Here is a 20,802-nt window from a genome sequence, read left to right on the forward strand (position 1 = left end):
AGAAACAAATCTTTCCTACTACAAAAGTTGAATGATGGTTTCCCCTTGGTTTAGTCGTCACTAGTTACCACATCCACAAATAGCTAAACCCCGCCTATTTATACAACTTGTCTTCTTAAAATCTGATTTTAAACCAAACCTTGAGCCTAACCTTGACAAAACTATTAAATGTATGCTTAACCCTAACCTTAAATTAAGACCAAAAAGCACATTTTAGTTTTCATTAATGTTTACGATATACTGTAGACCTTGTGGCTGTGATAACTAGTGAAAACCCTTTGGTTTGGCCAGCTGATTGGTTTACAACATGCCCGTTATGTCGCGGTTAGTGCTATGTAGTATCCTTGGGACGTCCATACCCTTAACCCTAACCCTAACCTGAACCTTAACCACTACCCTAAATCTTACCTTAACCCTTATCAAACCATAACCTTAACATTTTCAATTTCAAAGGGGGTAACGTCAGAGTTGGGACGTCCCAAGGATCCAAATTAGCAATGAACCTTATGTTGCCATGCCTGTGTTTGAACGTAAAGCAATTCGTCCGACCTGCAAGTGAAGTGATTAGTAAAGGCCTAAGCTTAATATACATTTATAGACGATGAAAGTAGGAATATCACAACACACCTTGAACTTATAGTCAGTATTATTAAGCCGTTTTCACGATGATCATAGAAAATGTGGAAGCTTTGAAGTCGTGGCTCGCAAAACTCCTGGAGCCAATGTGAGTGATGAATTGAAATGACACTTAGCTAGCTAGCTTGCACGAGTTAGCACGCTAACTAGCTACGCCACCGCTAACTTGCTATGTGGCAGTACAAATACCAATTGAACGTTTGTGGTGTAAATTATACGTCGTTATACATTCTGCATATCTGGTATGTTGGGCAAATTGTAGACACTAATCACATGAAGGCATTCTAGATAACGTTATGTGTTTTGGTGTCGCTGCCGCAATACATTTAACTAACTAGCCAGCTGGAAAGCTAGGTAACTAGGTAACTTTGTCTGACTACCAGCTAACTAAAGTTGGCTAGTTAAACTCAATCAACATCGTCCCAACCAACGAGAATCATTGATATTACTATTGCACAGCAAGTGTGGCTTGTGATGTATGGGTAACTTAGGATATTAAAAACTAGACTGGCGTTGTTATAAATGTAGTGGCTAAGATAGCTTAGCTACTCCTAGACACTGCTAGTAGTGACGTCTAGCATTTATAGCCAACCAGCTAGCTAGCCAGTTAGAAAGCCTGACATCCCAGTTTATATACGTGTGTGTTGTCATTGCTAACATATATGTTAGGTAGAACTAGATTAGTGTCTAACCTGCTGCCTCAATTCAAAATCTCAAACTTAATTGTCATTGCAACTTTCTTGGCTTGGTTACACATGATTATTGACAGATATTGTCTGATTCAAACCCTGTTCTGAGCAATATGGATCATGTTGCTTTTGCAGATGTGATGCTGACCCCTCTGCTTTAGCCAACTATGTTGTGGCTTTGGTAAAGAAGGACAAACCTGAGAAAGAGCTGAAAGCACTTTGTGCAGATCAACTGGATGTCTTCTTACAAAAAGGTAGGACACACAACTCATTATTGTCAGTGTTGTTTTGCGTCACATAAACTAGTATTTCCATTGTGGAAACATTTAGGTGACTGAATGATAGTCTGAAATAATTCAAAAATAATTGTCTATAAAAGTCTTATGCCTTGATACTTCACCTATTACAGAAACCACCGAATTTGTTGATAAGCTCTTTGAATGTTTGACCACCAAAAACTACTTGGGTAATCCACTTGCTAAGGAAGTTCCCAAAGAGGACACCAAACTCCCTGTACTAAAACAGGAGGCTGTGGAGGTAAGGGCATTTGTTGAACTGGCTTCATGCAGAATCCTTTCCGTTGTATTATTTTGCTGTCTTTGATGGTTGGGATATAGCTCATTATTGTTATTTTCTTCATCATAAGGTTGAAAATGTAGAAGAGGATAGGGGGGATAACAGGAGGAGAAGAAGTCCACTGAGAAACCGCTCTGACTTCAACGAGACAAGGTAAGGCTGATATCTATGTTTTTGTTATTTTCCTGGTTCTCTCCAGTGAGTTCACCTCTTGACAGTGATGATGCTCTCTGGAGGTCAAGATGTTGGCTTGATTAGGCTCTTATGTCTAATGATCTTTGACACACAATGTAGGTCTTGTTGTTGAAATGCTAGTCACATCAGTAGTACAGATTACCTTGAAATGTTTGGTACTGTATAAAAGGTGCTGCTAAATAACTAACCAACATGCCTTGATCGCCTGACCACACAGGGGCCGTGATGACCGCAGACGAGACGACCGCAAGCGGCGTGACATGGACCGTCACGGTAAAAGCACAGATTCCCACCGCGATAGGCATGACCGGCGCGGAGGCAACTCTCGTGGGCGCAGCTACAGCCGCAGCAGGAGCCGCAGCCGAAGTGGGAGCCGAGGCATGAGCAGGGACAAGGAGCACAGCAGAGGGAGAGGTGAGACTCACAGGGGCGCGGACATGAACAAATCTGCTTCACTTCAAATGTTAACCTAAAAGGTTGAAAACAAATCTTTGCTAAGAAGAGGCAAGATTCAAGAAATTAGCCTATTGATTGGACTCGTACTGGGGAGATCCTTAAATGCCCTCTGTGGTGTGGATGTCTCATAATAAAGATTATGATAAATTCTGGGCAGTGGTGGGAAAAGGACTCAATTGTCATACTTGAGTAAAAGTGAAGATGCCTTAATAAAAATGTACTCCAGTGAAAGTCACCCAGTAAAATACTACTTGAGTAAATCTAAAAGTATCTGGTTTTAAATGTACTTATGTACAGTGGTGGAAAGAGTACTAAATGGTCATACTTGAGTAAAAGTAAATGCTATACATCAAATTCTTTATATTAAGCAAACCAGACGACCAATTTTCTTTTTTTCCTTTTTTGTACAGACAGGCACACTCCAGTAGGGATTACAACAAGTTATATTGATAGGTGCGTGAATTGGACCATATTGCTGTTCTGCATGAGCGTTCGAAATGTAATGAGTATTTTTGGGTGTCAGGGGAAATGTATGGGAGTAAAAAGTAAATATTTTCTTTAGGAATGTGGGGGAGTTAAAAGTTGTAAAAAAATATAATTGGAGAAGTTAAGTATGGCAACCCCAAAAAATGACTTATGTAGTACTTCAACGGTTTTTAAACTTAACCCAGAACCAGTGGTGTAATGTTAAGTTTACATTGTGACTTTTGGGTTAAAGCTTTTCTCTGTGTCTCTGTATGTTCAACAGATTACAGGTCAAAGTTTGAAGTGGAGAGGAAGGAGCCTGAGAGTTTCAACTCCACCTCTGGGTCCCTGGGTACCCAACAACAGCAGCAACACCAGCAGCAACACCAGCATCCGCCACCTCTCCTGCCAACCCCCCAGCAGCACCCGTTCCCCTCCTCTGCTGGCCAAGCTGTCCCCAGCTCTGTTACCGTGGTAGCGCCCGCTCACCTGCCCGACAGCACCACGGAGAGCTGGTCTAATTACTACTCCAATCACAGGGAGGGCAAGCTGTTCAACAAGAGCACTTCAGTCAAGCACCGCTGTCGCGACTACGACGGTAAGGGCTCACCTCTGGGTTATTCTGGAGAAAGACTTATCAACTGAAATAGTCTAATTTCACTCTGATCTTAGGTCTATATTATGAAATTAGATGTTACCTATGTCTCTTAGCCCTACAGTTAATCTATCAACAATATCTGGCTTTTACTTGTGTCTTGATTTAACCAGGTAAGTCATTGAGAACCCATTCTCTTTTACAATAATGACCTGTTGTTTATGTAGCTGAACATCTCTTATCGGTTTTAGTGACTGAACGACAAGACTAAATCATCCATATCCAAAATAGTTTCTAATGTAATGCATGTACATGCAAAAACTTGTGAAAGGATGTTCAATATTGAAACAGGTGGCCTTGGATTGCCTTCTAGTCATTGTATATGCTAGGAGCCTTCTCTGTAGAGTGTTAAGTTCATGTGTCTATAGTAGTCAAATTGTGCAAATATTTACAGTCAAATATCAGCCAATTGTTTGTTTATGAATTAAATGCAGTAGGTTGGTTGCATTCTAACCCTCAGTAAGTGTGTGCCTGGTTTAAAGCACCACTAATGACCCCGGTTCAACATCCTTCCCCTGAGAGTGCAGATCAGGCATAGAGCTGCTTCTCCAATGGGACACTGTTTATATTTATCCAACAGTCTCAACAGGGCAGCGATATTTCTCACTCTGCCCCACCATTGAGGGTTCAGAGAATTGCCTGGGTGTTATCAGGAGCTCTAAACAAAACAGTTGCAAAGTAGATGCATCTAATTTTGGACTGAAAGGGGAAAGCAATTCTGAGCGCAATTATGGTAAGAATGTAATTGATCATTTTTATGCAATTTTCATCGATCTTCCTTTCTGTCTTCCACAGAGAAAGGTTTCTGTGTGCGTGGTGACCTCTGTCCCTTTGACCACGGCAATGATCCTCTGATTGTGGACGACGTCACGCTGCCCGCCATGATCCCGTTTCCCCCACCTGGCATGCCACCACCGGCCCGGATGGCCATGCCACCCATGACCGAGCCGCCCCCTGCCATCAGGATGCCCATGCCCCCCCACGGCCAGCCGCCCCCACCGGGCATCTTCCCTATGCCTCCTCCTGGTGAGTAATGTTACCATGTCTCTGCTATGATGCCATCTCCAATTCGACCATCACTCCTGATCCCCGAATGCTTACCAGTCTGTGTTTGACATAGGTTAAGGCCAAGTGTTTTTCCTGGTCAGGTCACATGATTAGGAAAAACCCAGAGGCCTAACTTTAGATCCTAATGTGGTGAGAGTTATTTTAGGATGCATGGATGTTTGTTTACATCAGTGGTCAACAACCGGTCGATCGCGTTCCTAGTCGATCACCAAACATTTCTGTAGAAAACGCAACGATAAAGCCTGGCAATTCAATTTCTTTCTTTTTTTATTCGCTTCACGCTGTTGGTGGTATGTGCACTTGATTCAGCAGCCCTAGCGCCGGGAAGGCAAAGTGTGACCATTTTGAACCATTTCATGTGTCTGAAGGTAGAACTCCGCCTACCCGGCAGACCCACAGTGCAAATCAGGTGCACCTACAGGCCTACCGCTGGCCAATCAGATAGCTCAGATCACCGTGTCTGCACGGTTTCTTAGACTGTAAAAATAAGTCTTGAGCGCACAGCAAAGTTGATACTGTGAGATTTTAAAACTTTTAAATCCATGACTAGATGGAGACTCAACGAATACAGCAAAGCACTGCTGTTTTTATAAGTAACTTCATGTTTAACTTGTTATTCAGCACTGTCAACACTTTGTGCATTTTATGGCTTATAAAAGTGTTGAACATTCTCCCTACTTCGACTTGAGTTTCGCCATCAGCTGGAAGACTGTCCCCTTTACTCAGCGGAGGGAGGGAGAGAGGAGGGACGGTGAGTCGGGTGAGAGGCAGCCTCACTGATGCGCTCTCCCTCCCCTCAGGTTGACCATCAGATGCAGGCCATCAGTCCAGTAAAATAAACAAGTATTATGCTCAGCAAATGATCTATTGCCAGTGTGATCATATACCTAAAATATCATTTCAAAATGGTTTGAGAAGAAGGCTACTATGGTGAGCGACCGTTGCACCTTTTAATTTTTAATAAGTATTGATTTCCCATTTATTTGTCTCTGCCTGCATATCGGCCTCCTAGGTTATATCCTATATGCAAAAGTAGTAAGTGTCGCTGTCGTTATTCTTGCTGCTTCAAGTTCAGTAGCCACGTGTGCGAGATCAGGTGCGCGTGTGGTCTCAATTAAATGGAGTAGGCCAATGCATGGGCGGAGGAGCACTGGGCAGTTATATTTCCAAGGAAATGTACTTCCTAAATATGATTAGGCTATAGTTTACTGCATTGCCTAGTAATAAATATTGATCACGCATATTTATCAGTCTGAAAATCTTTCCACTCCTAAAAGGTAGGCTATAAAAAATAGCTCTAGCGAAAGAGCAAGTCTCTCCAACTCTGCTCTCTTCAACTACATCTAGCATATTGGTTGATACAGCCCAGTAATACAGATAGTCTAATATAATGGGCCACGTGAGAATCTCTGGTAATTTAACCTATTTCTTAAGTTATTTTTCCGCATTTGATATTGCCTATAGGGCGCAAAATGGCTAGGACCGTGGCTGGCACGTGAGCTGCGTCACATACGCCTAAAAGAACATTGCGGGACTGCGTTGGGTTTGGGACCAGTTCTTGTGGTAGCGGGTGGGAGTCGGACAGAAAGCCAGCGGGTGGGGCGCGGTGCGGTATGAAACGCTGCGGTTGCTGGATGAAGAAATGAGTCTCGCGCAGATATCGAGTTCAAGGCTTGCCTGTTAAATTGAGAAATAGCATGTCATAAGGACGGTTTGTTGTGTTACATACACTGAAGAAAAATATCTCCTCAACATGTAAGGTGTTGGTTTCACGAGCTGTAGTAATAGATTGCAGAAATTTTCCATATACACATAAGTATTATTTCTCTCAAAAGTTTTGTGCACAAATTTGTTTCCATCCCTGTTTGTGAGCATTTCTCATTTGCCAAGATAATCCATCCACCTGACAGGTGTGGCATATCAAGAAGCTGATTTAGCAGCATGATCATTACACAAGTGCACCTTTTGCTGGGGACAATATAAGGCCACTTTAAAATGTACAGTTGTCACAACACAATGCCACAGATGTCTCGTTTTAAGGGAGCATGCAATTGGCATGCTGACTGCAGGAATGTCCACCGGAGCTGTTGCCAGAGAATATAATATTTATTTCTCTACCATAAGCTGCCTACAATGTCATTGCTGAGGAGTATTTCTGTTTGTAATAAAGCACTTTAGTGGAGAAAAACTTATTCTGATTGGCTGGGCCTGGCTGCCAAGTGGATGAGCCTATGCCCTCCAAGGCCCACCCATGGCTGCACCACTGCCCAGCCGTGTGAAATCCATAGATTAGGGCCTAATGAATTTAATTAAATTGTCTGATTTCTTATATGAACTGTAACTCAGTAAAATCTTTGAAATTACGCACCTCAGAGAAACAGCTGTCTTTGTTGTTGTCTTACCCTCACTAGTGCTCACCCTATACGGCATGTCTGTACTTTACCTAGCCTTTACTGTTTAGGAGTTTAAGTAAATGGCTTTTGTCTAGTATTAGCTGGGTTCAGCTTGGATTTGTATCTCCCATAGGGCCCCCATTAATACCAGCAAGTGGGATAGATACTCCCAACAACTCAGGAGCGAGTTCTGCGTCCTCTCTGGGACCGCCTGGAGTGGGACCTCCACCACCTCTTCCTCCACCACCTCCATCTTCTTCAGTCTCTCTACACCCCCAATATTCTCAGTCAGAATGTAAGCAGCTATGATTTTCTCAATTGGCATGGAAAAGTGGTACTTTTAAGCATAGCTCCCATATTATTTAACTTTTTATCAGTTTGTTTTCTTTGAAAAACATCATCTTTCAAATCAATGTGAACCAAATGGCATTGTTCAGTTTGACTGTAGTAAGTGAGGAAAGACAGAGAAATTATATTGGTTTAAAATGTTTATGGTCACATGGTTCATTCACGTTTTGCAAATTATTTCCTTTTTGGGTGGTGGTGTTAGTTTTGTTTTTGTGTCCTACTGCCTTGCCTGCATGATCAAGTCATTTCTTTAGGGTGCAATAACATATGTTGACCAGAGGGTCACACTGTTTCTGAACTGGAAATCTACTGTTGGTGCTGTAAGGTGCACATTAGATGAGTGCAAACTTTATTTGACTAATCCTGCCCACATACGTGAGAAAATGAATTAATTTAAATGCAGTCCATTTCTCTACTCTTAATACAAAACAATAATATATATACACTGCTCAAAAAAATAAAGGGAACACTAAAATAACATCCTAGATCTGAATGAATGAAATATTCTTATTAAATTATTTTTTCTTTACATAGTTGAATGTGCTGACAACAAAATCACAAAAAAATTATCAATGGAAATCAAATTTATCAACCCATGGAGGTCTGGATTTGGAGTCACACTCAAAATTAAAGTGGAAAACCACACTACAGGCTGATCCAACTTTGATCTAATGTCCTTAAAACAAGTCAAAATGAGGCTCAATAGTGTGTCTGGCCTCCACGTGCCTGTATGACCTCCCTACAACGCCTGGGCATGCTCCTGATGAGGTGGCGGATGGTCTCCTGAGGGATCTTCTCCCAGACCTGGACTAAAGCATCCGCCAACTCCTGGACAGTCTGTGGTGCAACGTGGCGTTGGTGGATGGAGCGAGACATGATGTCCCAGATGTGCTCAATTGGATTCAGGTCTGGGGAACGGGCGGGCCAGTCCATAGCATCAATGCCTTCCTCTTGCAGGAACTGCTGACACACTCCAGCCACATGAGGTCTAGCATTGCCTTGCATTAGGAGGAACCCAGGGCCAACCGCACCAGCATATGGTCTCACAAGGGGTCTGAGGATCTCATCTCGGTACCTAATGGCACTCAGGCTACCTCTGGCGAGCACATGGAGGGCTGTGCGGCCCCCCAAAGAAATGCCACCCCACACCATGACTGACCCACCGCCAAACCGGTCATGCTGGAGGATGTTGCAGGCAGCAGAACGTTCTCCACGGCGTCTCCAGACTCTGTCACGTCTGTCACATGTGCTCAGTGTGAACCTGCTTTCATCTGTGAAGAGCACAGGGCGCCAATGGCGAATTGGCGAATGGCGTCTGGCAAATGCCAAACGTCCTGCACGGTGTTGGGCTGTAAGCACAACTCCCACCTGTGGACGTCGGGCCCTCATACCACCCTCATGGAGTCTGTTTCTGACCGTTTGAGCAGACACATGCACATTTGTGGCCTGCTGGAGGTCATTTTGCAGGGCTCTGGCAGTGCTCCTCCTGCTCCTCCTTGCACAAAGGCGGAGGTAGCGGTCCTGCTGCTGGGTTGTTGCCCTCCTACGGCCTCCTCCACGTCTCCTAATGTACTGGCCTGTCTCCTGGTAGCGCCTCCATGCTCTGGACACTACGCTGACAGACACAGCAAACCTTCTTGCCACAGCTCGCATTGATGTGCCATCCTGGATGAGGCGACTCCGGGATGCTGGCCTTCTAGGCAAAGAAAAAGCCACATCTCAGACTGGCCAATAAAAATAAAAGATTAAGATGGGCAAAAGAACAGACACTGGACAGAGGAACTCTGCGTGTGTGTATTTATTTTACTTGCTCTGGGTGTCTCCATGTTTTAGTTTAGTGCATGCATTCTTGACAGTCCCAAGCCATAGCCTATTATATAGCAAAATCAGACTTTATAATATTGAGCTCAATAGTATAACCATACTTAGGTTTTCCTTGTAAGCATGCATACAGTTAAAGTAGGTGTTATTACAGATATGCCTATTTGGGAATTGTCACTCCCCACAGTGTAAAATGCTGTTTTAGTTCTTCTAATGATGTGTCCCATCCCTTGTGTTGCCAGATAATTACGACCCAGAGGCCTACAACCCAGAGTCTCCAGGCATCACTGCAGCCAGCCGGCCCCAGTACAGGCAGTTCATCCCCCGCATCCAGACCCAGAGACCCAACCTGATTGGCCTCACTTCCGGAGATGGCCAGGGATCCAGAGGTATCACATGTGGGTCTATCCTGTCCCGCTTTAATTAATCGATCCCTTTTACTCAACACAAGTCACTTTAGTTATTTAGATTGGGCCTTTCCTCTGTTCCTAACCAATACGAAACATGAGACGAGTTCCATATGTTAGTTCATTTGGAGAACATGATCAAACAACTCGAACCAGACTAGGATCTTAAGAGAAAAAGCCACGCACAGCTAGAATCACTCACTACATATCCTTATTGTCATCCAGACAGCAGTCCAGATTCTAGCTGTGTCATTACGACCGACTGTTTTTCTCCTTTTCCCAGCAGCTAACATAGTGATCCAGACAGAGCCGGCAGTGGCCAGTGTTCCCAGCAGTGTGTCCCGCTACAGCAGCACCGAGCAGGAGAGCAGGAAGAGGCCCCTGGGGCCCACAGAGGGCCAGCTGCCCAAAAAACCCTGGATGGACAAGTAAGAACACACACACACACACACACACACACAAGGGCCACCCTGAACACGCACAGTACCCACCCTCCACCACTGCAGCGTTGTGAGCGATTCCAGTTCAATGGTAGTTTTAATTGCGATCTGTAGGTGCCTGGATTTAGATGACTCGTTACTTGGCCCGAACTCTGCTTCACAGATCCCTGTCATTGGCTCCTCTGCCCTGTCACTCACTTCCGTCATTCTCTTCCAGGTCAAACTACCAGGCCAACAACCAACTCAACTTCCCCAACAACAAGCCCCAACACGGTGGCTTCCCCAAGAAGAATCACTATGTCAACACTAAGCTGGAAGTTCGCAAAATCCCCCGAGATCTCAACAACATCACCAAATTGAATGAACACTTTAGCAAGTTTGGTACCATCGTGAATATTCAGGTAAGAGTAACATGACTGTAGTTGACTATTTCATTCGCTTTTTATCTCGCACTTTACTCACAATTTCTTGATATCATTTGTACCACTAAACACAGGATCTTTTTAGATCATTATTGGGGCGTCTACATACTTTCGAGGGTAATCAGGGACACACCCGCTTGCCTATATCACTACTTCCTGTATCTCCTTTGACCTGTCCCCTCCTGTCCCGTCTCCAATAGGTGGTGTTTGGTGGTGACCCAGAGGCAGCTCTGATCCAGTACACAGCCAACGAAGAGGCACGGCGGGCCATCTCCAGCATTGAGGCGGTGCTCAACAACCGCTTCATCCGTGTGTACTGGCACCGAGAGGCCAACACCCAGCAGCAGGGACAGAGCATGGGTCAGGGTCAGGGGGACGGACCGAGCCAGAGCTCTGCCATGGGGCAACAGCAACCCAACGTCCACAAGGTGAACAGCGCACTTGTGACTACTGCAAAACTCTTTTTTAGCTGGTCAAACCATTAATTCATTCAACCAGCAGTTTTGGTTTTGAACAGAGAAGTTCTAAGCTCCAGGTCAGCAGTGATCATCATCCATGCATTACTTTTTATCTTTCTGTAAAAACCAGCAGGTGATAAAGCAGCACAGTCCCGGGGCCTATGTGCTGAATAATAAGACGGTGCCCAAACATTGCCACGGTGTTGGGGCTTTGGCCGGGGACAAACTGGACTCCCTGCACCCCAGCGCGGACACTGCAGCAGTAAGCAGTAATTTCCTATGCTCTGTGGGTCTGAGTGTGCCCCTATACATGTCTGCAGCACGGTGTTGTATTATGGTAAAGGGAGTGGATTGACACAGGGGGTAAGGTAGTAATCAAAGGGTCTGTTTGTCTCTTTTTATCCTAGGCACTCCTGGCCTCCACTGGGGCCCTTCAGAAGGGACCCTACATGTCCACAGTCCTCAAGGCAACATCCAAGTCACTTGGTAAAACTGCCAAAGCACTTGAAGAACTCGAGGTCTTGAAAAAGAAGCAGGCAAGTCAGTTTTGCTGTTAGCATTTTGAATAAGCTTCAGTGTATCATCACCTTTCATACAAAAATCTAAATTCCACTCTAATCAATTGTTTGGTTTGTTCTTTGTTCGTATCAGGAGACATTGAAGTTGCAACAGGACATGAGGAAAAAAAAGCAGGAGATGCTTGAGAAACAGATTGAATGCCAGAAGGTATGGTTGCTTATATTACATATATACTGAACAAAAATATAAACGCAACATGTGAAGTGTTGGTCCCATGTTTCATAAGCTGAAATAAAATATTACAGAAATGTTCCATATGTACAAAAAGCATATTTTTCTCTCAAATTGTGCGCACAAATGTGTTTACATCCCTGTTAGTGAGATTTTCTCCTTTTCCAAGATAATCCATCCACCTGACAGGTGTGGCATATCAAGAATCTGATTAAACAGCATGATCATTACACAGGTGCACCTTGTGCTGGGGACAACAGGCCACTCTAAAATGTGTAGTTTGGTCACACAGCACAATGCCACGTGTCTCAAGTTGAGGGAGTGCAATTCGCATGCTGACTGCAGGAATGTCCACCAGAGCTGTTGCCATAGAATTTAATTTAATTTCTCTACCATAAGCCGCCTCCCATGTCGTTTTAGAGAATTTGGCAGTACGTCCAACACGCCTCACAACCGCAGACCACGTATAACCACGCCAGCCTAGGACCTCCACATCTGAATTCACCTGCGGGATTGTCTGAGACTAGCCACCCGGACAGCTGATGAAACTGGGGTTTCCACAACCAAAGAATTTCCGAAAAACTGTCAGAAACCGTCTCAGGGAAGCTCATCTGTTGCTTGTATTCCTCACCAGGGTCTTGACCTGACTGAAGTTCGGCGTCGTAGCCGACTTCAGTGGGCAAATGCTCACTTTCAATGGCCACTGGCAGAAGTGTGCTCTCACACAGATGAATTCCGATTTCAACTGTACCGGGCAGATGGCAGACAACGTGTATGGCGTTGTGTGGGCGTGCTATTTGCTAATGCCACCAGAGTGGGAACAGAGTGCCCCATGGTGGAGTTATGGTATAGGCAGGCATAAGCTACAGACAACGAACACAATTGCATTTTATCGATGGCAATTTCAATGCACAGAGACAGTAATCAGATCCTGAGGCCCATTGTGCCATTCATCCGACGCCATCACCTCATGTTTCAGCATGATATTGCACAGCCCCATGTCGCAAGGACCTATTCACCCATTGAGCATGTTTGGGAGGCTCTGGATCGACATGTACGACAGCGTGTTCCAGTTCCTGCCAATATCCAGCAACTTCGCACAGCCATTGAAGAGGAGTGGGACAACATTCCACAGGCCACAATCAACATTCTGATTCAACTTTATGCAAAGGAGATGTATCGTGCTGCATGAGGCAAATGGTGGTCGCACCAGATACTGACTGGTTTTCTGGTCCACACCCCTACTTTTTTTTTTCAAGGTATCTCTGACCAACAGAGATGCATACAGTGCATTGTTCCACATTTTGTTACGTTACAGACGTATTCTAAAATGGATTAAATAATTCCCCCCCCTCAATCTATACACAATACCCCATAATGACAAAGCAAAAACAGGTTTTTAGAATTTGTTGCTAATGTATAAAATTTTGGGAGAAATATCACTTTTATACAAGTATTCAGACCCTTTACTCAGTACCTTTGGCAGCAATTACAGCCTCGAGTCTTCTTCGATATGACGCTACAAGCTTGGCACACCTGTATTTGGGGCATTTCTCCCCTTCTCTGCTCTGGTCCTCTCAAGCTCTGTCAGGTTGGATAGGGAGCGTCACTGCACAGCTATTTTCAAGCCTATCCAGAGATGTTCGATTGGGTTCAAGTCCGGGCTCTGGCTGGGCTCCACTCAAGGACATTCACAGCCACTCCTGCATTGTCCTGCATTGTCGTGGCTGTGTGCTTAGGGTCGTTGTCCTGTTGGAGGGTGAACTGTCGCCCCAGTCTGAGATCCTGAGCGCTCAGGAGCAGGTTTTCATCAAGGATCTCTCTACTTTGCTCTGTTCATCTTTCCCTCGATCCTGACTAGTCTCCCAGTCCCTACCGCTGAAAAACATCCCCCACAACATGCTGCCACCACCATGCTTCACCGTAGGGATGGTGCCAGGTTTCCTCCATGCTTGACATTCAGGCCAAAGAGTTAGATCTTGGTTTCATCAGACCAGAGAATCGTGTTTTTCATGGTCTGAGAGTCCTTTAGGTGCCTTTTGGCAAACTCCAAGCGGGCTGTCATGTGCCTTTTACTGAGGAGTGGCTTTAGTCTGGCCACTACCATAAAGGCCTGATCAGTGAAGTGCTGCAGAGATTCTGGAAGGTTCTCCCATCTCCACAGAGGAACTCTGGTGCTCTGTGGAGCTGAGCACCAGAGTTCTTGGGGACCTTCAATGCTGCAGAAATGTTTTGGTACCCTTCCCCAGATCTGTGCCTCGACACAATCCTGTCTCTGACCTTGGTGTTTGCTCTGACATGCACTGTCAACTGTGGAACCTTATATAGACAGGTATGTGCCTTTCCAAATCATGTCTAATCAATTGAATTGACCACAGGTGGACTCCAAGTTGTAGAAGCATCTCAAGGATGATCAATGGAAACAGGATGCACCTGAGCTTGATTTTGAGTCTCATAGCAAAGGGTCTGAATATTTATGTAAATAAGGTATTTCTGTTTATTTTTAATAAATTTGCTACAATTTTGGATAACACCTGTTTTCACTTTGACATTGTGGGGTATTGTGTGTAGATTGAGGAGGAGGAAAAAATAATTTAAATCATTTTAGAATAAGGCTGTCACGTAACAAAATGTGGAAAAGGGGAAGGGGTCTGAATACTTTCCAAATGCACTGTATCTGTATTCCCAGTCATGTAAAATCCATAGATTAGGGCCTAATTTATTTATTTCAATTGACTGATTCCCTTATAAACTGTTAAAATCTTTGAAATTGGTGCATGTTGCGTTGATCTTTCTGTTTAGTGTAGTTAATAATTTAAAGGATATCACCACCTTCCATTTTACAGTTGCACATAAGCCACATGCAGTGATCGTCATCACATTGTTCATTCACTATCAAAACCAAGGACACCAGTAAGACCAAAAGAGCCTGTGTGTTGTCCTGGAAAACCCTGCTTGTCTAGCACTGATTAGTCAATATCATGTCCTTCCTCCTATAGGCTCTAATAAACAGACTTGAAAAGAACCGGGCCACATTGAAGCCAGAGGAGAGGGCCAACCTTATGAAGACTCTCAAGGATCTGACCGACAAGATCTCCCAGCTCCAGAACGAGATGAGCCCAGCCTCCCACTCCACGGCCCAGTCCAAGACCAAGATAGATGTGAGTCTACCTACCATATCATATAGGGCTGTAATTTCTTAATTGCGCCATTTACAGTACTTGCTTATACAATGTAGTTCGTGCATTGTGGAAATCCAAACGTAATATCAATAGCTCTGTTTGATTTGTGCTTTCCCTCAGAAACAAAAGGAGCTTCTGGATGCAGAGCTTGATTTCCACAAGAAGATGAGTTCTGGAGAGGACACAACAGACCTGAAGCAGAAACTGGGCCAGCTGCAGGTTGAGGTGGGTAGACAGGGCATCCATACTTTCGGAAGTCCTCTCTCTAGAACTAATGACCACGTCTGGAATGTGGCAGTGTTCTGGCATAGTGAAAGAGTAGTGGCAGACAAGACAACGCCAACAAATGTGCAACCTTTTAGAAGAATGGTCTGAAGCGAGCAGCAGGACATCACCTTGGATGTGAACATATGCCTTGCCACACAGCTTCTCTCGTCTGCTGCTAGTCACATATGTTGCCCAGTGTTTCCTCTGCAGTCATTTAGCTGGGGTGCTGCGCCAGGGCAAAATCATTGCCGGCACGCCCCAAAAATATAGAACATGAAAAAATTCTACAATCAATTCCAGAGGAAAAACACGTCCTCGGTGTCAGAGGATCAGGTTCTAAACAACAAACTCGTTTTTTCTCTCTCATGGCAACACCTCTCTGCATGGCTTTCCCAGCCTGGTGTGCTTAAATTAGCTTCCATGAAATATGCATGGCTTTATCCCTCTTCTGCACATTAAAATGCAGGCACTTACCAAGCCCAGAGGACACCCACTAACGAATCCTAACGAAACACATATCCTACATTGATGCATCTGATTTCATTAAAGTTTGAGCTGGTGTTCCTTGTAAGAAAATAGAGGGATGACATTTAGTAGGAGGGGTGGGGAAGGACGAGTGTTGGCGTTCTGCTCCATTTTTACATTTGAGTTATTTAGCAGACTCTCTTATCCAGAGCGACTTACAGACAGATTTTTCACCTAGTCAGCTCGGGGATTCGAACCAGCCATCTTTTGTTTACTGGCCCAAAGCCCTTAACCAGTAGGCTACCTGCCGCTCCAAGCTTTCAGGCCCACCACAATCAGCCTGCTGGTCCATATTCCCTTGGACTCATTAAAGTTGGATACCAGACCTGTGGGGACACTTGTTCTGAGTGGCATTACATTTTCTTCCTAGATACTGACGCTGCATGGCACTGTTTGCTGAGGACATGCCAGGTGGCACAACCGCCTCTGTGTTACTCTCCTAATAGTGCCAGGTGGCACCTCGTTTTGTGTTGTTGTTGAGGAGTAGCTGTGGATCTGATGACTTTGTTGGCTGTGTTCTCCTAGGCCACGCGGTTGGGCTTGATACCGACCGGGCGGGGAAAGGTGGACGATCCAATAGGCGTCAGGGGCAGGGGCCGAGGCCGAGGAAGGGGCAGGGGACGGGGACGGGGACGCAGAGGAGGGGGCAATCACATGGTGGTGGACCACAGGCCCCGGGCCATCGCCATCATGGGAGTCACACAGGAAGAGAAGGAGGAGCTGATGCCTCACTTTGTGGTAAGGAAATACAACCATCACATCTTATCCTATCCAGCTAGTTGCATGGTTTCCCCAAAATGGCTTATTTTAACATTGAATAGTCAGAGCTAGAACTCATCCTGTGGTACAAAGCATGAATCGTTATTGTAGTAAAAACAATGCCTGAGAAGATGTGTAAAGGAGTTTCCACTGGCACTTACGGCTGTTTGGTATTCTTGTCTTTGTCACAGAAATTTGGTGAGATACAGGAGCTTCATGATCAGGATGCTACCAGCGTTGTCATGACGTTCAAGACCCGAAGTGAAGCAGAGAATGTATGTCCTGCAGATATGACGCACAGTAGCTAGTAACATTTGGATGCCTTTATAACAGTTAACACAAGTTTGAATTGAATTTCACCCTTCATGATCATTTTCACATTTTATAGGCTGCAAACCAAGGAGCAAAGTTCAAAGGTCGCGTTCTACAGATTTCATGGCACAAGCCGAAGACTCCATCCGTGTCCACAGAGCCTGAAGAGGAGTCGTTGAAGGATGAGGCCAATAAGGTACGTTACTATACATCTCTCCCCATACATTTCCCGTTTTTGTACCATTTAGGCATTTTGGAAAAGCATGTCATGTTAATAAATCAGAATTCAATGATATAAATAAGAGTGCAGCATAGCTGTGTCCTAATACGAATTATCGATTGCAAAATGGTGGATTTTGTGAGTTTTGGATTTATTTTGCAGAATTATAGATCGTTTTTAGTCAATGTTTTAATGACATCAAAATGCATGTTCTTTGATTTCATTCCTCCAGGAGCAAGTCGGCCCCTACCTGCTTATGGAGGAAGACGACGATGAGGATGACGAGTACGAGAGTCGTTCATGGAGGCGATGAATGCAATACGAACGTCACACTTTTTAGTGGGAATTACTTTATTTTTTAAAAACGAATTCAAGCCGATTTGACGAAATCACTTGTTTTTTGTTGTTGCAATTTCCAGTATTTTGAGACTGAAGAATGAAACGCTTATGAGAGAAAGCAGTTCCTTTAATGATATGTTTGAAGCTTGAAAAGGCAGACTGTTTTGTCTCTTCAAACATCTGAATAATTATTCAAATCTCACTTTTTCTGAGATAAAAAATCTAAATCGTTATAAATAGATGTATGTTTCGATGTGGTTACTAGATAATCGGTAACACACAACATTTGTGACTACTGTGAATAGCTAGTTATTTTTATATATATTTAAGCTATGGTTTCCTTCTCTCCCTCGTTTGGCTAATGTTGTCTATAATTTCGAGGCTTAAAGGTCCTCAGTCCAGGGATGGCCACACCCTCACAGATCTCACCGTCTCGGTCTACAGCAGAGGTCACGAAGTTTACACTCCCCTGTTGAAATGCCCTTGCAAATTAGATACAACCTCCGTCTTGAATTTAGAGATAAAATTGATATTCCCCTGAGTATTTTGTTGTCGACTAAATGTGTGGTGCCACTTTATGTGCATATGAACACCAAGACTGTTACGCACTTTTGAGACGGTGTGTAACAAGTGTTTTCTCTTAACCCAAGTCATCTCCCCTTAGTCATCTGAAAGCCAAAGACCTATTTGGATGAGGAGCTAGTCATTTATTGTCAAATGTGTCGGATATCTGTAGACAATGGTGTTTGAATGTATACTGAACATTTGATTTGATCTCTAAGTTTGCCTTACGTAATCAGCAGAAGTCTGACTTTTTATGAGATGCGTGATTTTCTTCTGTACATTTTGTAAATGTTTGCAATAGGATTTACTTTGATACTTTTTTTCCATTTTTAGTCACTTGAATGAATGTGGAAATTGTCAGGAAAAGAGGTCCCACTTACTCTGCTTATTTAACGTAGGTTTGTGTTTAAACCAACCCTTGTGGCGTCACTTCACATAACATCAAAGACACATTCATACCAACTCATCTCTGCCAGGATTCATCTTCAAGGAAAATGTATGGTTTTGACAGAGTTGTCAAATAACCAGTCATTTGTTACAGATTGGTGATGTTTCCATGCACAGTTTCTGATCTTAATTTACATACATCAGCAGTTAATCCATTTCCATGTAAGCGAAGCACCTAATGTTAATGAGTGAGGATCTCCCCATACCGCCCTGCAAGTGGAGAAACGTTGGTGGCTCTGAATGTGCTAACTAACATCAACTCTTGTATGATTGTGTATAATTGATGAAAAAAAGCTATATTTCCATACTGTATTTACATTTATTCAAGAGAGGGAGAGCTGAAATTCTTTAGAGATGCCCCTGAAGTATAGATATTGAACCCTATAGCATGTTCTGCTTTCATATTTGGCCAGGACCAACCACCCTGTTGTAACTCAAGACTAAACCATTGAATTCAATGTAAGCGCTGAAAACGGTTATGTTGCCATAGCCCCTATAAGATTTTGACCCCTGTTCATTTTGCAGTCTTATTGAGAAAGTTAGGAGATTAGAGTAACGGGAAAGTAAGACTCCTCTCTAGACTTTGACTTGTCCTAACAGTGTGAGGCTTGGCGATAACATTATCAGCATGACAATTTTAAATCAGTTAGGTCACAACAGGTCACATGTTTATTTCTGGAGATCAATAAAAAGCCCATTGGAATGTGAGAAAGGGATGAGTCAGACTCTAGAACAGGGCTCTCCAACCCTGTTTGTGAAGCGCTACCCTCCTGTAGGATTTCACTCCAACCCCAGTTGTAACACCTGATTCAGTTTATCAACCAGCTGATTATTAGATTTGGGTTTGATTAAGGTTGGAGTGAGAACCTACAGGACGGTAGCTCTCCAGGAAAAGGGTTGGAGAACCCTGCTCTAGAAGGACAATGCAGAGAATAAGAAATTGTAGTTTTTCCACTGCACAGTACCCTTCTTGTTTGCTATGTGCGTTTCCTGTTTGGATTGCATATGAACAGCAACATATGAACAGCCCTTTGCTTGATAACTTCAGTAGGACAAATCTAATGGCAGGACTATTACTTCAGTGAGATTTCAGAAATTGCTTTGATGATTTTCTACCTTGTGGATGGTAGTGTAAAATGTAAAACACTTATAGGAAGAATATTCTTTTGGATTTGTTACTGTTTATAATTTCAGGAAGTGTATGTATTTTTGATTTATTCTGTTTGTAAAATGGACTTCTAACTCACTAGCATGTTTGCTTTTACCAATAAACATGGAGGAATGGTGTTATCTGGAAAGGAACAAAATACAACATTTAAATAAACAACTTCAATTAGACAAGTAAAAAAGAAAAACTATACCGTTCAAATTTCAACATTGCGAAGATGCGAGAGAAACCATTCCCAAAAAATATTACCTTCAAAACCTGTGTTGTGTCCTTTCTTTAGTATAGATACTGAATGATATATAGTTGAAGTCAGAAGTTTACATACACTTAGGTTGGAGTCATTAAAACTTGTTTTTCAACCACCACAAATTTCTTGTTAACAAACTATAGTTTTGGCAAGTTGGTTAGGACATCTACTTTGTGCATGACACAGGTAATTTTCCAACAATTGTTTACGGACAGATTATTTCACTTATAATTCACTATCACAATAAGTTTACATACACAAAGTTGACTGCCTTTAAACAGCTCGGAAAATTCCAGAAAATGATGTCATGGCTTTAGAAGCTTCTGATAGGCTTATTGACATCATTTGAGTCAATTGGAGTTGTACTCGTGGATGTATTTCAAGGCCTACCTTCAAACTCTGCTTCTTTGCTTGACGTCATGGGAAAATCAAAAGATATCAGCCAAGACCTCAGTCTGGTTTATCCTTGGGAGCAATTTCCAAACACCTGAAGGCACCACATTCATCTGTACAAACAATAGTTTACAAGTATAAACACCATGGGACCATGCAGCCGTCATACCGCACAGGAAGGAGACGCGTTCTGTCTCTTAGAGATGAACGTACTTGGTGCGAAAAGTGCAAATCAATCCAAGAACAACAGCAAAGGATCTTGTGAAGATGCTGGAGGAAACAGGTACAAAAGTATCTTTATCCACAGTAAAAGGAGACCCATATCGACATAACCTGAAAGGCTGCTCAGCAAGGAAGAAGCCACTTCTCCAAAACCGCCATAAAAAAAGCCAGACTACAGTTTGCAACTGCACATGGGGACAAAGATCATACTTTTTGGAGAAATGTCCTCTGGTCTGATGAAACAAAAATAGAACTGTTTGGCCATAATGACCATCGTGATGTTTGGAGGGAAATGGGGGAGGCTTGAAGGTGAAGAACACCATCCCAACCGTGAAGAACAGGGGTGCCAGCATCATATTGTGGGGGTGCTTTTCTGCA

The 20,802-nt window shown here is 43.6% G+C and overlaps 1 protein-coding gene across 4 annotated transcripts; it reads left to right on the forward strand.

Annotated features, from left to right (window-relative positions):
- Positions 1–524: 524 nt before the first annotated feature.
- On the forward strand, positions 525–19,813 carry LOC120032281 (RNA-binding protein 27-like). 4 transcript variants are annotated; one of them, XM_038978300.1, is made up of 21 exons: positions 525–724; positions 1,461–1,579; positions 1,735–1,862; positions 1,972–2,054; positions 2,314–2,510; positions 3,301–3,615; positions 4,468–4,698; positions 7,267–7,428; positions 9,545–9,691; positions 9,993–10,137; positions 10,367–10,550; positions 10,772–10,999; positions 11,160–11,291; positions 11,437–11,565; positions 11,681–11,755; positions 14,779–14,940; positions 15,082–15,186; positions 16,279–16,491; positions 16,704–16,787; positions 16,901–17,020; positions 17,277–19,813. In XM_038978300.1, exons 1-21 carry the CDS (start codon positions 666–668, stop codon positions 17,355–17,357), a joined length of 3,099 nt encoding a protein of 1,032 aa, XP_038834228.1. In that variant the 5' UTR covers positions 525–665; the 3' UTR covers positions 17,358–19,813. The 4 variants fall into 4 exon arrangements, with proteins under 4 accessions (XP_038834228.1, XP_038834236.1, XP_038834246.1 ...); XM_038978308.1 differs by having other exon boundaries at positions 11,163–11,291; XM_038978318.1 differs by having other exon boundaries at positions 9,996–10,137.
- Positions 19,814–20,802: the final 989 nt, after the last annotated feature.

The sequence above is a fragment of the Salvelinus namaycush genome, chromosome 3, assembly GCF_016432855.1.
Source record: "Salvelinus namaycush isolate Seneca chromosome 3, SaNama_1.0, whole genome shotgun sequence".
In the NCBI taxonomy this organism is placed as follows: domain Eukaryota; kingdom Metazoa; phylum Chordata; class Actinopteri; order Salmoniformes; family Salmonidae; genus Salvelinus; species Salvelinus namaycush.

Coding starts and splice junctions, on each gene's coding strand:
- LOC120032281 (XM_038978300.1), top strand. CDS start 666: ATGATCATAGAAAATGTGGAAGCTTTGAAGTCGTGGCTCGCAAAACTC. Junction 10,138..10,366: donor AAAAAACCCTGGATGGACAA/GTAAGAACACAC, acceptor ATTCTCTTCCAG/GTCAAACTACCAGGCCAACA. Junction 14,941..15,081: donor AGTCCAAGACCAAGATAGAT/GTGAGTCTACCT, acceptor GCTTTCCCTCAG/AAACAAAAGGAGCTTCTGGA.